General features: G+C 55.6%; 1 protein-coding gene and 1 long non-coding RNA gene across 7 annotated transcripts in view; one reads left to right on the top strand and one right to left on the bottom strand.

Moving 5' to 3' along the window:
- The window catches only part of HDAC7 (histone deacetylase 7), a 36,527-nt gene extending 27,902 nt beyond the window's left edge, over positions 1 to 8,625 (bottom strand). For 2 of the 6 annotated variants that reach the window (XM_043885934.1, XM_043885974.1), the window contains exons 1-2: positions 3,270 to 3,315; positions 2,478 to 2,561 (exon numbers count right to left, since the gene is read on the bottom strand). In XM_043885934.1, the coding sequence (XP_043741869.1) occupies positions 2,478 to 2,561; positions 3,270 to 3,294 (109 nt within the window). In that variant the 5' untranslated portion in view covers positions 3,295 to 3,315. Of the gene's footprint in view, positions 1 to 2,477; positions 2,562 to 3,269; positions 3,321 to 7,913; positions 8,077 to 8,393 lie in introns of those variants that run through there. The other 4 variants (XM_043885985.1, XM_043885944.1, XM_043885965.1 and 1 more) reach the window with 4 other exon arrangements.
- LOC122682813 lies at positions 1,586 to 7,216 on the top strand. Its single transcript, XR_006337527.1, has 4 exons — positions 1,586 to 1,858; positions 2,414 to 2,528; positions 3,523 to 3,605; positions 7,067 to 7,216. It is a non-coding gene; the product is annotated as an uncharacterized LOC122682813 (long non-coding RNA).
- Positions 8,626 to 16,231: the final 7,606 nt, after the last annotated feature.

Genomic DNA, 16,231 nt, shown 5'->3' with positions numbered 1-16,231 from the left:
GCCAACTGGGGATTTGATGAGATGAGAATTTACTGTAGTGGAAGGTAGAGATCACTGACTGAAAAAAATGGCATACGCTGTGTGGTCTTGTTTTGGTAAAATGCACAACATGAAGGCATGTCAGGGGATGGAAAGGTGCTCGGAGGGACCGTGGCAGCGAGCTCCCGTTGCTGGGACTGGATGTTTCTTACTCTTTCATCTTTGCTCCTCTGTTGTCTGACTATCTACGAGGTGCATGAACTGCCTCTGTAACAATAAAACAGAATTGATATGTGTATATATACCCATGCACTATCAAGATGGCACTGCCGACGGGCTTGTAAGCTCTGGATCTAGAACTAGGACACAGGGCTCTCACTGACTCCGCGTATTCGTGGACCCCTCTGGGGTTCTGCATTATCTGCAGCCCAGGATCCTCGGCCTCTCCCTGAGGCACACAGAAGGCCAAGCACGGGCCTGGGCACCAAGTCAGGACTGACTTAATGGATGCCTGCAGCCTGAATAATGATCATTTCCTGAAAGAAATGCCTCCTGCCTCTTCCAGGGCCGCTGTGCTGGGAATAGAGACTGCTGACATCACTGACCTTCTCATCCCTCCCCTGCCTCATGCTCCTCTTAAAAGTTGCCAGGGAGGGGCTAAAATAAAGGTCACCCCGGCAGATGCTGGCAAGGTACTTACTGCACTGCAGGGCCATCGGGGCCAGTCCCATCCCAGACCCTCCCAGTGCCAGCTGGCAGCGGGGCCCTAGGGTCCCTTGCATCCTGCCTCACTGGGAGAGGCGGGGGTGAGGGAGTGAAAGAGAGAAGGGGTCCACCCTGTGACTTCTGGCTACAGGCTCCTGCTGTTCCAGGCCCTGATGGGTGGAGGAATCTGTGAATTTGGCCTGGTTTTTCCTGTGAACTGGGGCTGAGCCCAGTTTCTGTTCTTCATGTCTTTAACATTCCCTATCCCTGACCTTCAAAAATATGAACAATAACATCAATAATGGTGATGATGTTCTCTGCGCACTGACCTCATACCGGGCACAGTGCTAGTCTTACTGACTTGAATCTTGAGAGCAACTCAAGGAGCTTGAAGCAATGATTACTTTCATATTACAGGGATGAGGAAACCGAGGCCAGAGAGGGCTACGCTTGGCTTTTTGCAGGAGGAAAATAGGGACGCTACCACATTCCTCCCTGTGCCCTCACTGGAGGGCCCTTCTGCAAGCTCTGCGATGGGCCCAGGAGAGTGAAGGTGATCACTCACATCTGCAGGGTGCATTTTGAATCCACTGAGGGTTGACAGGCACATATGAGTAAATCCCCGCTTGAAAGATTAGGAAATCAGGTGTCAGAGTCCTTGGCAGCCTTGTACAAGGTTCCTCAGCCTGTTCAACTGGGATTCAAATCCAGGTCTCTGGTCTGAGAATGGTTTCTTCCCCACTACCACACCATCTCCATGGCCAGACTCTCCAGATGACTCTGAAGGCCTGGAAGGGAGAGGCCGGCCCTCCGGTGCCCTGGAGCCCAAGTCAAGGCCCAGCCCCTCGCCCGGCGGGGCAGGAGGGGGTGGGGGGCTGTGCCAGCGCGCCTCCTCAGCTCCACCGTGACTCACTCCTGGGACCCAGGGGAAACACAGCCCTGAGCTGCGGGCAAACACGGCCTGCCGCCTGCCCCGCCTCCAGCTCCCCGCCTCCACATTTGCTAACCGAAACCCGGCTGTTGCTATTTTTAACCCTCCAGCTCCCCCTTGCCTGGGGCTCCCCCCTTCACCCCACCCCCACCCCCCTGCCCCAACCGGGTGCCACCAGCCTGTCATTCTGAGAGCAGTTCCACAACCTGAACGCCCAGGAGGGCGCAGCGGATGCCCGTGCAGGTTTGTGGGGCAAGCAAAACAACACGGTTACAGCCCCGTCGCCCCAGTCGCCGAATTCCCCCACCCCGACTCTTTCCGAACCTGTGACTCCCAGCCTGCCCTGCTTCTCCCTCTCATCCTGGCAGCGGGGGAGGGAGAAATGGGACTTCAAGGGCTGGTGGGGGGGCATGGGGGGGCACTGCAGGAGCCAGAGCTGGCCTCCTGGGGGTGGGGGGGAGCTGAGCTGGCCTCCTGAAGGGGGACAGGGTCCCCCTCCCTCCCTCCAGGGTGCCAGGCTCTCCCTGAAGGCCCAAGGTCTCTGCCCACCAGGATTTCCAATCCCTGCAGGCAACATGGGGAAAAAAGGAAGTGGCTGGCGACAGGGTGGGGATGGTGAGTTGAGCCCAGGGCCCTCCTCATGAGCCGTCCTCTCTCCCCGTCCTGGGCGGAAGGCCGGGGAGACACAGGAGTCCAGGGAGTGAGTGTATCAGAAGCCGAAAGGAGGCCCAGGCGGAGGGACTCCAGGCGGGTGGTTGGAGGCCTCTTCTTTTACACGAGGGCGCCTCTGATACACAGCTCTCCCAGGAGAGGGCCGGACCATCCTGCAGCCCACAGCTCCGGGGCCCCCAGGAAAACCTACCAGAAGAGGCTGGAGGCGAGAGGGTCTGAAGGCTGCTGGCTGACGTGAAAGGTAACCTTCTGAGAAGGGGCCGAAGGGGTGGGCCTGCAGGGGGACCAGAGGGGCACGGCCTTCTAGCTGTCTTCTGCCGCCCCCACCCAATGCCTCCCAACCCCGCCCCGTGCGCAGAATCTCTCCCGGTTTGAGGAGCAGATTCCAAGGGCCCAGGAGAGGCTCTGCAGCGCCCAGCCCAAGGTCTCCTCCTCTCTCTCTCCTGCCCCAGGCCCCACTCGGCCAGCCTCAGCCCTCACTTTGCTCCGGCCTCACACTGGCCCCGGCCCCAGTCCTTTTTTCTGGTGTGTCCTCTCTTCCAGGGCCCAAGTCCTCTCTAAGTAGGATCCCCCTCTCTCAGTGACTCTTGAACCAGGTAAATAGATCCCAGTGGCCACAGAGGCAGCCAGGCTAGACCAAGAAGGGAGGGACTTGGCACAGGGGTTACAGGGTGGCGAGAGGGGGAGGAAGGGAATGAGGAGGGAGGAAGGTGAAGCAGGAGGGTCAGGAACAGGGCGGCACTTTGCTGCCGCCTCCCCGGCACCCAACACATCCACGGGACCCTGGACTCAGCCCCTGGAAGGGAAAGAGGCTGCTCCCCCAAGTGCTGAAGCAGCCTGAGGTCAGCCCTGCCCAGTTCCCCCTCCTCTTCTCCCCTTCCATCAGCCTCTGTGGATTGCCTGAGCAGCCGAGACCCTGAGGTCTTCCGTGCCAGGCCAAAGGCTGGCCCTCGGGCTCCAATCCTCAGCCTAAGTCCCTCACCTGGATCCAGGTGGTTGCCAAGCATGGCTCAGAAGTTCCGAGGGCTCACTTCCAGCCTGGGGACGTGAGAGCAGGCATCCATGTCACTTCTCGGGCAGGCCTCCCCTGGCCTCCCTGTCTAAGGAAGTCCCCCCTTGTTATTCTCTGTTGCTGCGCCCGGTTCATTTCCTTCTTAGGGTTCATCACAATGGGTAACTAGATGTATCTACTCATTTCTTGACTTGCTTACTTGTCTTACCGTCTCCGCCACTAGAGTGGAAGTTCCCTGAGGTCAGACGCCCTGCCAATGAGATCACTGTGTATCTGTGCCCGGGACCTGGCATACAGCAAGTCTCAGTAAGCATCCAATGAGTAAATAAATAGCTGAATGCTTGGCACAGCAAAGGGGGCCTTCTGGTTGCCAACGTCACTTTTAGGATTGATGAGCCACAGGTCCAGGATTTCCCCAGGGAGAAGGAAGCAGGATGTAACAGGAAAAGCAAGGTCAGGAAGCCCGGGGCCCCAGGGAAAAGGTCAAGGCCAGCAAGCATCCACTCCAGTTCCGTCTGGTCCACAGTGTCATGCTGAGTGTGGACATGTACACAATTGCACACCCAGAGGACGCATGGGTGAGTCCTGGACTGGTGTTGAAAGGCTTGGATTTTGTCCTGGTTCTTGTCTTACTATCCTTGTGTCCTTGGACAAACCACATACCTTCTACGGGTCTGTTTCCTCAAAGGAAAAACTGAAGAGGTGGGCCAGACCAGCAGTCCTCAAACACGGCTTGGCACCAGATCACCTGAAGCACGTGTCAAAATCCAGGCTCCCAGGCCCCACCCCTGCAGATTTTGAGTCTGGAATGGGGCATGAGGATCTTTATTTTGAATACATTCCCAGGTATTGAAATGTACCTGGAATTGGAAATGTCCTAGGAAGCCAAAACGGGAAGGGAGGTGTCAGATTTAAGGACTCCTTCTAATACTCAGACCATTAAGGAAAGGGTTGTCTGGGGGTACTTTCCTGCAGTTCCAAGTGGTCCTGAACTCTAAAGCAAGTGGCCTGGGAACCAGCATTTGAAGAGAGATGAGCATGCTTTCCAGCAAATACCTGGACTTCAAAAAAAAAAAGCCATTCCTGCACAGGCATACATCCCCTCCAAACACATCCATCCACCCCACGCAGAGCCATGAGTGCAAAGGTACACAACTCTAGAGACCACACACATCCACGCTACATGTGTGCGTCTTTCCCAGACACCCAACAAAGAGCCACCACATGGATTGCAAATTGCCACGGAATCACCACCTCTACATACAAGCCTAGGGGCACACGTGCAGACCCCCCACCACTCACTCTGTGCATACACACCCATCACGTGTAGATCCACACGAAACAGACACTATCCTGAATTTATTCGGCCTCTGGGAACTGGTGCAGGACCAAAGGAGCTATGCTCTGCTGATGAAAACATCTCTCCCACCTCTGCCACTCTGACCCCCCCACTTTGCCCCAGGCAGCATGGTGTCCAGTTCCTTTCACAGGGGGAGCTGGAGGACAGTGGAGAGATGGAATGAGGAGAGGCACAGAACCCCCTACCCCAAAAGTCCAGCAAAACATCTCTTCTGCTTCCCCCCCCAGGAGGTGCAAAAGGGCCTCCACCCAGCCCAGCCCCCCACCCCCCACCCCCAATGCTCACTTACTTGCCTAAGATTCCCAAGCCCTGGTCCCCGAGAGCCAAAATGGTAAGGGAGGTGGCCAGATTTAAGGACTCCTCCTAATACTCAGACCACTAAGGAAAGGGCTGTCTGGGGGCACTTTCCTGCGGTTCCAAGGCCTGGGTCCCCCTGGGAAGGTTGCCACAGAAACAGGGGGAAATATCACAGGGAAACACAATACCCGGCAGGGTCACCTGCTGACCAGGCTTCCTGCTGTGTTGCCCACCGCCGCCCCGCCTCCCCATCTCACTGCCCTCTTGGCCTCCTTCTCGGGCCTTACCCGGGGCCTCCTCACCGAAGCTCTCCTTCCTGCCTCCCCTGCCTTATGCAGAAAACCCTGCTCCTTTTGGTTCCAAACAACATCAGGGATGGCCCAGAGCTCAGTCCCCCACTCCTAATCCTACCAGCGCCCCCACCACAGGAAATCAAAGCTTCCTGCCCCAGAGGAAGTGCCCCATCTAGTGAACAAATCCAACACAGAAACGACAGTCTCAGAGCCTTGGGAAGACAGATGCCAGCTCCTATGCCTCACCCCGGCCCTGCTTCCAGCAGTACCCCTCACCCCACCACAGGCTGGTCTCAGGTCTGCCTAAGGACAGGTCAGGCCAAGGCGTGACGTGGGTGTGGGTGGGACCTGAGCCAGGCCGGAGAGGAGAAGGCCAGGAGAATGGGCAATGGCAGAGTTAGAAGGTCTGGTCCTGGCCCCGCTTGGCCTGCCATTCCCTAGCTGGGTGACCCTGGGCCTTACCTTAGCTTATCTTAGACCCCTGACAACTTCAAAATTACCAGCTCTTAAAAAGAAAGGCCAGGAGAAGGAAGGTAAAGAGGTGGAGGAGGTTACGCAGGCTTCTGCCTTGGACAAGGACGCCTGCAGCCCCAGGAGGGTACCCACTCCCCACATCCGTCACACGTGAGATTCTCATTTCCAAGGGCTTTCTATCCAGATTGAGGAGAGGATGGTGGAAAAGAAAGTTTCAACTCTCATTCCCAGAGAAGAATGAAAGCTGGGGTCCACTATTACTGAAGGAAATGGGGGCCATAACAGCTCCCATCCTGGACACCAGTCCATCTCCTATTGTCAGCCTCTCCTCTGTGGTCATTTTATTGATGGGGAAACTGAGCTTCAGTGTCAAAGTGGAGTGACCAGTTTAGATTCTGGGGAACAGTCAGTGCAAGACCTGAATGCAACCTTCCCAGCCACAGGATAACAGCTTAAGACTTGGTGGCCAGAGACACCCACCCCTGGGCTCAGGCTAAGGAACACAGAGGCCTCAGGAGAACACTGCCCTGGGGCCATTCTAGGCGTAATACCAAGAAGCAGCTCTAAGCCTGGCCTTGGTGGGGTCCAGAAATATCATGGGACTAAAGGCCGAGGAAGAGTCCCAGCGGGTCCCGGACCTCGTTCCAGTTCAGGTTCACTGGGAACAACACAGCGAGACTGCTTGTGCCTTTGTTTCCCCAGAAGTGACTCCACAGAAGAGGAACATTACTTCTTAATTCAGTGGGTAAAGGGAACAGACAGAAGAAAGTAGGGAGGTTGAGATGCTGAGCAATGAGCTCTGCAAGAGGTCTTGCAGAGGCTGCAGAAGGAGCTTTCAAGAGGGTTGGTATGAGGAGTGTGTGGCTGCCCAAGCCACTTGGAGGACCTGACCTACGGGGTCCTACAGGGCAGAAATGGGCCACTGTTAAGGGGCAGGGAAACCGAGTCACAGTCTCCTTTCTTTCAACCCAGTGGCTGGGCAGGGGTCTTGAGCAAAGTCCTCATCGACCCAGGTGCATGTCCAGGGAATAGGATGATGAATCCAGATGCTGAGTCCCCAGCAGGGCCACTGAAACTGGCAGGCAGAGCTGGGCCTCAAGCAGATGCTCAATGAGGGTGTGGCGCGGGATGGGCAGCAGCAGGACAAGCAGTGTCCAGATGCAGGGGGAGGCCTCTGGGGCACGCAAGACCACCAGCAGGGACAGGGAATGGCTTGGACTGGGTGGCAGGAGCCCCAGTGGCCGGCCAGGTCAGATCCGAAAGGGTAGCTTGGGCAGCAGGCGAGAAGGAAATGGGGGTGGGGGTGCTGGCTGGCCTGCAAGTCCCAGAGGTCTCTCTCTTAGTTCACAGGCCCAGAATCAGAGCCCAGCCCAGCTGCCGGATTTGCCGCCTACTCTCACTCCCCAGGACCAACAGACCCCAGGTTTGGGGGGCACACATCCTGTCCCCCACCGCTCCGGACACAGCCTGCGGTCCCCATCTTCCCGCGCCCCGCCAGCACCTCCACAGCTCACTTGAGCACAGGTGTCTCTTCACCCAGATGGGTGAGCAAGGACGGGGGCGGGGGGGGGGGGGGGGCGTTGCTCAGAGAAACCTCGCTGTCAGAGACCCTCCCTCCCAGGGATCACTTTCCCCAGCGGAGGGGTCGGAGTAATGTCCAGCCGGGATCCGCGGGCTGGGGGCGCTGACGTTCGTGGCTCAGAGTGTGGCCCCAACTCAACGGGTCCTGCCCTTTGCCCAGCGCTTCCAAACCTTCCGCCCGGGAGCACCGCCCCCTCCCGGGGCCGCGGCGGCCGTCCCTCCCTCCAGGGTCCCCCGGTCAGTCCTCCCCGCGAATGGGGGTGATGGGACGCCGGGCCCGCGCACCGGCGGCCCGGGGCCTCCAACTCCCTCCCTCGGGCCTGTCGCTGCCCCGGGGCGGGCGGATGTGGGCGCCCCGCAGGAGGCCCTTAACCCTCCGGCCCCGGAACCAGCCCGGGCCGGGAGCCTGCCAGAGCCCCGCGGAGCCGGGCGACGCGGGCACGGTCGCGGGGGCGCACGCCAGGCTGGGCCCGCGGGGCCGCCTGGAGCCCCGCGCGGGAGCCGGAGCCCGAGCCCGAGCCCGAGCCCGAGCCCAAGCCCGAGCGGGCGGCGCTGGGTGCCGCGCGCAGGGCGGGGCGGCCGGGCGGGGGGCGGCAGCCCAGTACTCACCAGCGCCGGGGCTGTGCATCCAGGGGCCGGGGCCCTCAGAGCGGGGGGCTCATGGCGGGGCGGGGGGCTGGGGCGCCGGCCTCACATCCCCCCCGGTCGCCGGAGGCTGCGGAGCGACTGTGAGACGGCGAGAGGAAGGGAGGGGGCCGGGAGGGGGAGGGCCCTGGCAGCCCGGCCGGCCGGGTAGGATGACAATGGAAGGAAATGCTTTATCTGAGTCTGAGAGCGGGCCAAGGGGGAGGGGAGGGAGGGGGCAGGCGCTCGCGGCCCGGGGACACACCACCCGGCAGACACGGCGCGACGCCCGGGCTGGCGGACGGGCGGGCGGACACCCCGCGCGGCCGGATCGCGGGGAGGCAGCGCCGAACCCGGAACGCGGGGGACGCGGCCCCGACCCGCGCGCGGCCGCCGCGCTGCAGCCCAAGTCCCGGCCGCCGCGCGGCGCAGCGACCCGCGCACAATTCCCGGAAACCCAGATACCTGAGCGCACGCACCCTCGCGGGCGGCCGGGGCCGCGAGCACACATCCATGTTGGCCCGGGGCAGAGTCGTCTACACAGACACGCCGCAGAGAGGGACCCCCGCGCTCACAGGCACCAGCTCGCACGGCCCACCAGCCAGCAGTTACCCGGGGAGGGGCGGGAGGCCGCGGGACGCGCGTGGAGTCCCCGGTCCCGGCGAGGAATCCCAGACGGACACCCCCGACCCCGCCCCAAGCACAACGTGCCTGAGGAAAGTTCCAGGATCTGATTTGAATCACTGCCCAGCCCTACCCCTCTGCCATGCCCCCCCCCCCCCACCGTGCCTGCTGAGGGGAATAGAAGGGTCCAGCCTGTTCCTATTAAAAGAAAAAGGGGGGTGGGGTGGTGAGGATTTTGAAAGTTTTCTTTTTTTAAAGAAATTTCTCAAGGGATTTCCTTCCCTCCTCTCCTCTTCCTCTCTTCCTCCCATTCCTCTCCCCCCACCACCCTCCCCCCCCCCACTTTCCCCCTCCCGGTCCCTATGAGTCAAACTTCAGCAATGTGCCCAGTGTCTCCCAGTGCATTACAGCGGATCATAGAAATGTTCCAGTCTGTGAGTCGGAATGTAGCCGCCTCCAGCTCTCCCTCAGCTAATAAACTCAGCTCTGGGCTGGCTTTGCACAGCAGCCCTCCCTGCCCCGGCTCCCCTGTTAGCAAGACCAGAAGGTCAGGGTCAGGGGTCAGGGGCTGAGGACCTCCCCATTGTGCTTCCCGGCCTGGTCTGTCAGCCCTGTGCCTCTGGCAATCTGCTGGGTCAGAGACACAGCGGCTCCTGCGAAGTGGAGAAGTCTACAGGAAACGCTGGTCTCTCCCTGATGGTGGGGGGCTCACCCCTGGCAAGCAGAGGGCAGCTTCCCTCTGACCCCATCCTGCTTCCCTCCATCCTGGGAAGCCTGGAGTCCCACAATGCTACAGCAAAAGAAGAAATTGAGGCTGAGCCAGAGACGTGTCAGATTAAAAACAGGAGTCCCAGGGGCCTAGGAGAGCTTGGCCATGCTGAGGTCCAACATCTGACCATGGCCTCCCTGTTCCTGCAGACCTGGCTCCAGCCTCCCCACCTGTTGCCCCTGCTTCCTACCTCAGGCCGTTTTGTGGTCCCAGCTCTCCCAAAGCAGGCAGATTTCACCCCTCTGCACTTGTTCACTTTTCCTCACAGACCCCTTTCCCAACATGAAGGCCTCCTACAACATGGCACCACACATCTCTCTCTCTTCCCGCCCCTTCCTCGGTTCTGCTCAGGGCCTGGAGATACTTAGTCCTCAGTACTTAGATGCTAGTACTAAGTACTTAGATGTTATTTTGCTGTTATTACTATTATTAATATTATTTCAGCCAAACCGGGCTACTGGCTGCCCCCCTCATGTCCTCATGCTCTCCCGTTCCCCTACTTTGGTTCATGCCCGCTCCCTCCAAAAACAAATGTCCTACCTCCCCACTCTCTCCTGTTAAAATCTGTCTAATCCTCAAGGTCTATCCCACCTTCTCCAGGAGCCTTTCCCTGATTCCCATAGCCAGAGGGACTCTTTCTTCTCCTTGAAGGACTCCGCTCTTGTCAGTCTTCCTCTGTACTTTGACCTTCACCCACTTGCATCCTTGTCTCAGCTCTCTCCTCCTTCGCAAGAATGTTCCAGAGTGGACGTCCCCTGAGCCCAGCTACTGCCTTAGTCAGGGGTACATTCCTTGTAGTGTCTTGCTGAGTGCCTTGCACAGAATTCAGGCTCCCTCTGGGTCATTTTTGGAATTGGAACAGATTCATAGACTTCAAGGACCATCCCCCAGCTGAACAACTTCAGTATATCTTTTCTCTCAGGACTCCCCACACTCTTAAAGACACATGTTCTTCCACCTCAGGTGTGTTTTTCCCAGCCCTTGCTTCCAAACCAAATCCCTGTCTGTGCCCATGGCCTCCATACCCACAGCCTCCAGAAAAATTGCTTGGTTGTTTCAGATGCTCAGCCTCTCCCCTGCTGTCTGTCTCCTTTAGCCTCACAATGCTCCCTCCTGACACCCCCCCCAGGACTCCTGTAGTTATTTCTGGACTGAAATCAGGCCCTTGTTTGCTCATTTCTACCATGTGCATCATTCATGTATTTGTTTATGAGTTTTCTTTTTCTTTTTAACCTAACCACTGAGTTCTAAGAGATTTGAGCACAAAGGTTATCTCCTTTCAACCTCTGCCTGTCCCCTCGGTACTCCGCACATGGCTTTCTACGCGCACCAGAATTCCCTGCCTGAAGTCAAGGCAGAGAAAAAGACAGCAGGTGGGTCCTACATCCAGAAGCCGGACTGTGCCGCTCCTTCTTTTGCCCCTTTACTTACCACCACCCCACCCGCATCTCATGGCCCAATCTTAAGCCAGTTTCTACACTTGATCTTAGCCAAAAGGCCAAGAAGTGATTAAGCCAGTTTCAAAGTCACACCTCCCTTAATGGGATGTGTTAAGGAGTCTCCAGAAAAGAGACCCAAGGCAGAAAAGTTCAGGCTACCTTTTTCTCTTCTACCCTCGTTACCATGTGGAGAGGTTTGTTTTGTTTTGTTTTTGCACAGACCGCTCAATTAAGCACCCTGTAGAAGAGATGAGTCTCATAGAACCTGCCTTGGCTCCCTGGTATCTTCCTTGAGGCTCTGGCCATACAAAGCCTGAGGGCACTGCCTTCTGCTTTCTTTGGGGCTCTGGGGCTACCTGACATTCTTTCCTTTCTTCTTTCCTTCCCTCGCTTAGCTACCTTTTACTGTTTACCGTGCAGCAGCCCTATGCCATCCCCCTGGCAAATATTAGATCATTTATTCATAATAGTAATCCTTGTTATGCTTGTGATTAACATACGGATGACTGCTCATAAAGGCTGAGAAACCTGACCAAAGTTACACAACTGGAAATTGAGGAGGGCATTCATCTATTCAACAAATGTTGTTGGGTGCCCATCTTGTGCCAGGGTTTAAAGCCCCATCCAGAGTCATCCGGTCTAAACCTCAGGCCTCTGAGACCACTCCTGACCCAGCTTTCTAGATGTGGTAGCTGAAGCCACAATCCCTCCTGTAACCCGCACTTCCCCCACACTCTCCACAAGGCCAATCAGAAAGTGTTCATCCCTGGCCTGGGGAGATCTCAGAGGGACAGCCACTTCCTTGGGTGGGTTGGGCCTTGGATTCCAGTTTCTGAACCTGGAATCAGATGCCAATGCATAGGGTTTGGACTAGAAATATAAATAGGGGAGATAGATCCCCAGCTCCAAATAAAGTGTTTCATGGAGCCAGATATAACAAGTGGAAGGAAGGAGGAGAGGGAGGGTAATTAAGATTTATCCAGCGGCTCCTTTGTATCACATGCTGTTCAAGGCCCTTTCACTTATACCTCATTATTATCCCCATTGTTTTAGTTAAAGAACTAAAGCTCAGTAAGACAGAGTTTCGCCCAAGGCCAGAGTTTCCCACATGGCTCAGTGGTAAAGAATCTGCCTACAGTGCAGGAGACCCAGGTTCGATCCCTGGGTTGGGAAGATCCCCTGGAGAAAGGAAAGGCTACCCACTCCAGTATTCTGACCTAGAGAATTCCATGGACTGAATAGGCCATGGGGTCACAAAGAGTCAGACACAACTTAGCGACTGAGCATGCATGCACGCATAGAACCAGTAAGTGATTCAATCACAAATGTACCTGATTCAGAGCCTGTGCAGTTTCTTCTAACAGATCAAAATAATGCAGAAGTTGTGGCCAGGTCTCCTTCTCCAGTGCAGCCTGGTTACTAGAGGTCCCCGCTGATCAAGGAATGACACTCTAGATGCCAAGTTTCCTTCCTCAACGACCCCAGTCATGTCCTCTCTTCCCTGGCCCCCACCTTTGTCTGTTGCATTGCTCTGGAGGGATCAGAGGTGCTATGTAAGTATTCTGGCTAGGATGGAGGAGTGCGACTTCGGGGTGCGGCTAGGCAGACTTCCGCTCAGGATTTTAGGATCTGAGAGAAGAAGCCATACATCCTCCTGGGTCAGAGTTAAATTAAGAAGAGGCTGGGTCATGGCCACTAGTTCAGATAGCCCGAGCTGGGAGGCGAGATGACTGTGGGGACAGAGGCAGGTGGAGAAAACTAAGCAAGTTCCTTCCTCATCCTCCTACCTCCCTCATCCCCCTACCTCCCTCCATTGTCAACAAAGGTGATGTGGTTTCCCCTGTGGTCTGTTGCCCTAGACACCTGCAGTTCTGGGTACATATGTGTATGTGTGTATGTGCCAGCCATAACCTAGGGGGACACAGGGAGAAAGCAGTGGGACAGGATGGGGAGGGGCAGGAAGCCAGAGACAAGCTCCTCAACCCCAGGTGAAGAAGGCACAGTGATCGCGGAGGATGGCAGAGGCCACCCCCTTGGCTACTCCAGACCCCAGCCAGGAACCTCAGGAGAGCATCGTGGGTGCAGGGCCCTGGGCTACACTGGGAGCCACGGAACTTGAGTTCTAGGCCCAGTTCTGCCATTAACTTCCTGGGTCACACCTTTCTAAGTCTCAGTTTCCTGCTTTGTAAAATAGCAAGGCCTTGGTTTTCTACCCCACAAGCCTGGTCTGAGATTATACAAATAATATATGCAGAAGGCTGTACCACTGTGAGATTTAGAAATATTACAGTTGCCCCCTACACACACACACACACACACACACACACACCATAGTGCAGATAAAGAACAAAAATAAAAGCAAAAGCACAGTTTCTGCCCTCATTTTGCTCACACTGTGTTGAGGAAATAAAATAAACACATAAAATACTTGAAAGCCTCTTTTGCAGCCAACTATTTTAAAAATCTCACCACTGTGTGATCTCGGCCAAATCAAGACCTCTCTGGGCCTCAGGCTGGTTTCTCATCTATTAAATGAGAGAGCTGGTCTAAGTCATCTCTACTTACTTTTCTGAGTCTGAGGCAGTTTTCTGATTCTGTTATTTAGAATGTACATGGCAAAGAGAAAAGACCTGAGCAGATCACAGCCTAAATGAAGTCAGTGAGCTTTAAGCTGGGTGTTGAAGGAGCCCAGAAATGCGAATCGGTGTGGGGGAAGGGGGCGACATTCCAGGTAGAGAGAATGGCATGTGCAAGGGCGAGGCAAGGAAGCAGAGGGTGGCCAACAGATTAGTGAGGCTCAGGAATGGGGTTGGTGAGGACTGAGGGAGCCTGGGGAGGAAGTGGGGACCAGAGGAGGGGGAGAAGGGTCAGTCCCCAGGGGTGAGGCTGCTGAGACTGAAAGTGGGCAGGAATATGGATGGGAAGATACTCTCCCAGCTCCTGAGGCTGGTGCCAAAGCCCATCCAGCCAAACTCCACCCAGGAGGGAGAGAAAGAAAGGTCCCCTGGCCAAAAGGCCCCACCTACCAGGACGGCCCATTCCTCCCTTCCTTTCTCTCCCAATTCTGCTCCAGCTGGGAGGTAAGAGAGCCCCCCCCCACTCCCCCAAGCCAGAGCCCTGTTAGTGACACAAACAGACAGATGAGGACACTGCCACATCCCTCCCCAACAATAATGCCAGCCGTGAAATAATAATAGAAAGTATAATGATGATGATCAAAATACTGAAATATCAGTTACCGTGTTTTGTAACAGAAACTAACAGAATGTTGGAAGTCAATTATGCTTCAAAAACAAACACACAAACAAGTTCCTCAAGAAAGAGATGAGATTTGTGGTCACCAGAGGCTTAGAGGCAGGGGGAATTGGAGAAAGGTAGTCAAACAGCAACCCACTCCAGTATTCTTGCTGGAGAAATCCCATGGACAGAGGAGACTGGCGGGTTACAGTCCTAGGGGGTCACAAAGAGTCGGGCGCAGGTGAGCAACTGAGCACACACCTAGTCAAAAAGCACAAACTTCCAGGAGTAAGATAAGTAAGTATGAGGGGTATAATGATCATGCACAACATGATAAATATAATTAGTACTGCTTTATATCCAGGAAATTGTTAAGAGAGTAAATCCTGAGTTCTCATCACAGGAAAAAATCTTTTTTTCTGTCTTTGGTTTTGTGTCTATATGAGTGTTCACTAAGCTTATTGTAATACACATTTCATGATGTATACGAATCAAATCATTATGCAGTATGCCTTACACAGTGCTACATGTCAATTATATCTCAACGAGACTGAAAAAAATAGTAATTGATGATGATGATGATGATGAAATAAACTACCCATCCCTTGCCCTCTGATAAAACCCCACAGCACCAAAACCTCTTGTTATGGCTGTTCCATTTACTAGAATCTTTGCTCCTAAGAGCTGCAAGCAGTGTGTAAAACTATCCAATCTGTAGGATCTCCCAAACCTGACACTATATCAAAATCATGCAAGAGAACCTGTGAGTAGCAGATTCCTGGGCCCTCTCACAGTCTCTATCTTTTGGGGTGCTGCGGGTGGGGGATACCTAGTAATCTGCCGTTCCCCAGGTAATTCTAAGGTCTGGTTAGGTTCGGGATGCTCTGATCTAATCAAACCACTCCTTTCTAGTTGAGGAAACCGAGGACCCAGTCTCCTTGCTGGCGGTGTCATGGTTAATCCGTGGTAGGGAGCAGGCAGAGAAGTCAGGCGTCCCAGCTTCTAGGTCAGCGCTCCTTCCCCAGCCTGCACCGCCCAGCCCCGGAGATGCCTGTGCCAGCAGAGATTATGGTCACGGAGGCAGCCACTGGGCCATACCCTAATCATGAGCGAGAAGAAATTCGTCTGAGTTGCAAAATGCCTCTCTGCAGCCAGCTCACAATTACTCGCTCCAGTGGCCCCTGCAGGGATGCTGCAGTCCACCCACTGGTGGGCTTGGGAGTTCAGCCTTGCTACATGGCCCAGAAGGGCCCTGTCTAGCCCCAGTGACTCTATCGACTGGAGGGCAGGGGGCAGGGTCCCACCCTGTTACCTATCTTAATGGTTTCTCTTGAGAGGCACTTACCTCTGACCCTGGAATCTCCAGGAAAGACCTTGAGGAGGTCCTGGCCTAAGAACACTTACCTCTCTTCCCCAGGAGTGTCTTTAGGGTGTCCTGTGTGCAGTAGAAGAGCTTCAATGTAAGGTGAGGGTGAAAGGGGGTGAGGGTAACTACACAGCGGGGTGAGTGGGAGTGTCCTTGCTACGACCTTGAAGTATCCACCCACCTGTGGCCAGCACTTCTACTCTTTTTCAGTGAGTATATTTTCTTAGTTTTTGAGCATCTCCTCTGGCCCAGGTTCTTGGGCACAGAGGCAAAGGGAGCCACAGTCCTTATCCTTGGTGAATTCATCTCCTGGAGAGCAGGAGCAGGATACAGCCAAAGAAAAGAACCTGGAATGGAGAAAACTGTCAGATGAGGGACTACACCACCAGTGCTGCAAAGGATGCTGGGTTCATGAGTCGTGGGAGCTCCTCCTTGGAAGGGCACTGATGGACCGTCGGGTCCTTGTGGGTGAGGGCAGTGGCTCTGCTCTGTCCTGCCCCCTCTGTGCCTGGAATGGTGATTCTAGAAGTCCCCATCCTGCTCTCACCTCCCTCATACCAGCTTGGCCTGAGTGGCAGGGGCAGGAGGGCACAGGAGGCATTGAGACAGCCGCTCTCCCCCTGAGCAGACCCTGAGGCTGGGCCCCAGGCTTCTCTGAGTGCAGCTTTCAATGAACCATTTAACTAAAACTCATAGAGGACCGGCTGAGGGAGACTGTGTAGTCCTGTTGTTAAAACTGAGACTCTAGAGTCAGGCTGCTTGGGTGGAATTTCTTGGTTTTCTCTTCTGCAAACTGGGGCATGAAGGGCCTGCCGTATTCGGGTTGTTGCGAGAACTGACGGGACCAGAACGTGAAGTGCTCCGTGTG

Source organism: Cervus elaphus, chromosome 3, assembly GCF_910594005.1.
Source record: "Cervus elaphus chromosome 3, mCerEla1.1, whole genome shotgun sequence".
In the NCBI taxonomy this organism is placed as follows: domain Eukaryota; kingdom Metazoa; phylum Chordata; class Mammalia; order Artiodactyla; family Cervidae; genus Cervus; species Cervus elaphus.
The sequence above is the reverse complement of the archived record's forward strand: the minus strand, read 5'-3'. Positions and strand labels throughout refer to the sequence as shown.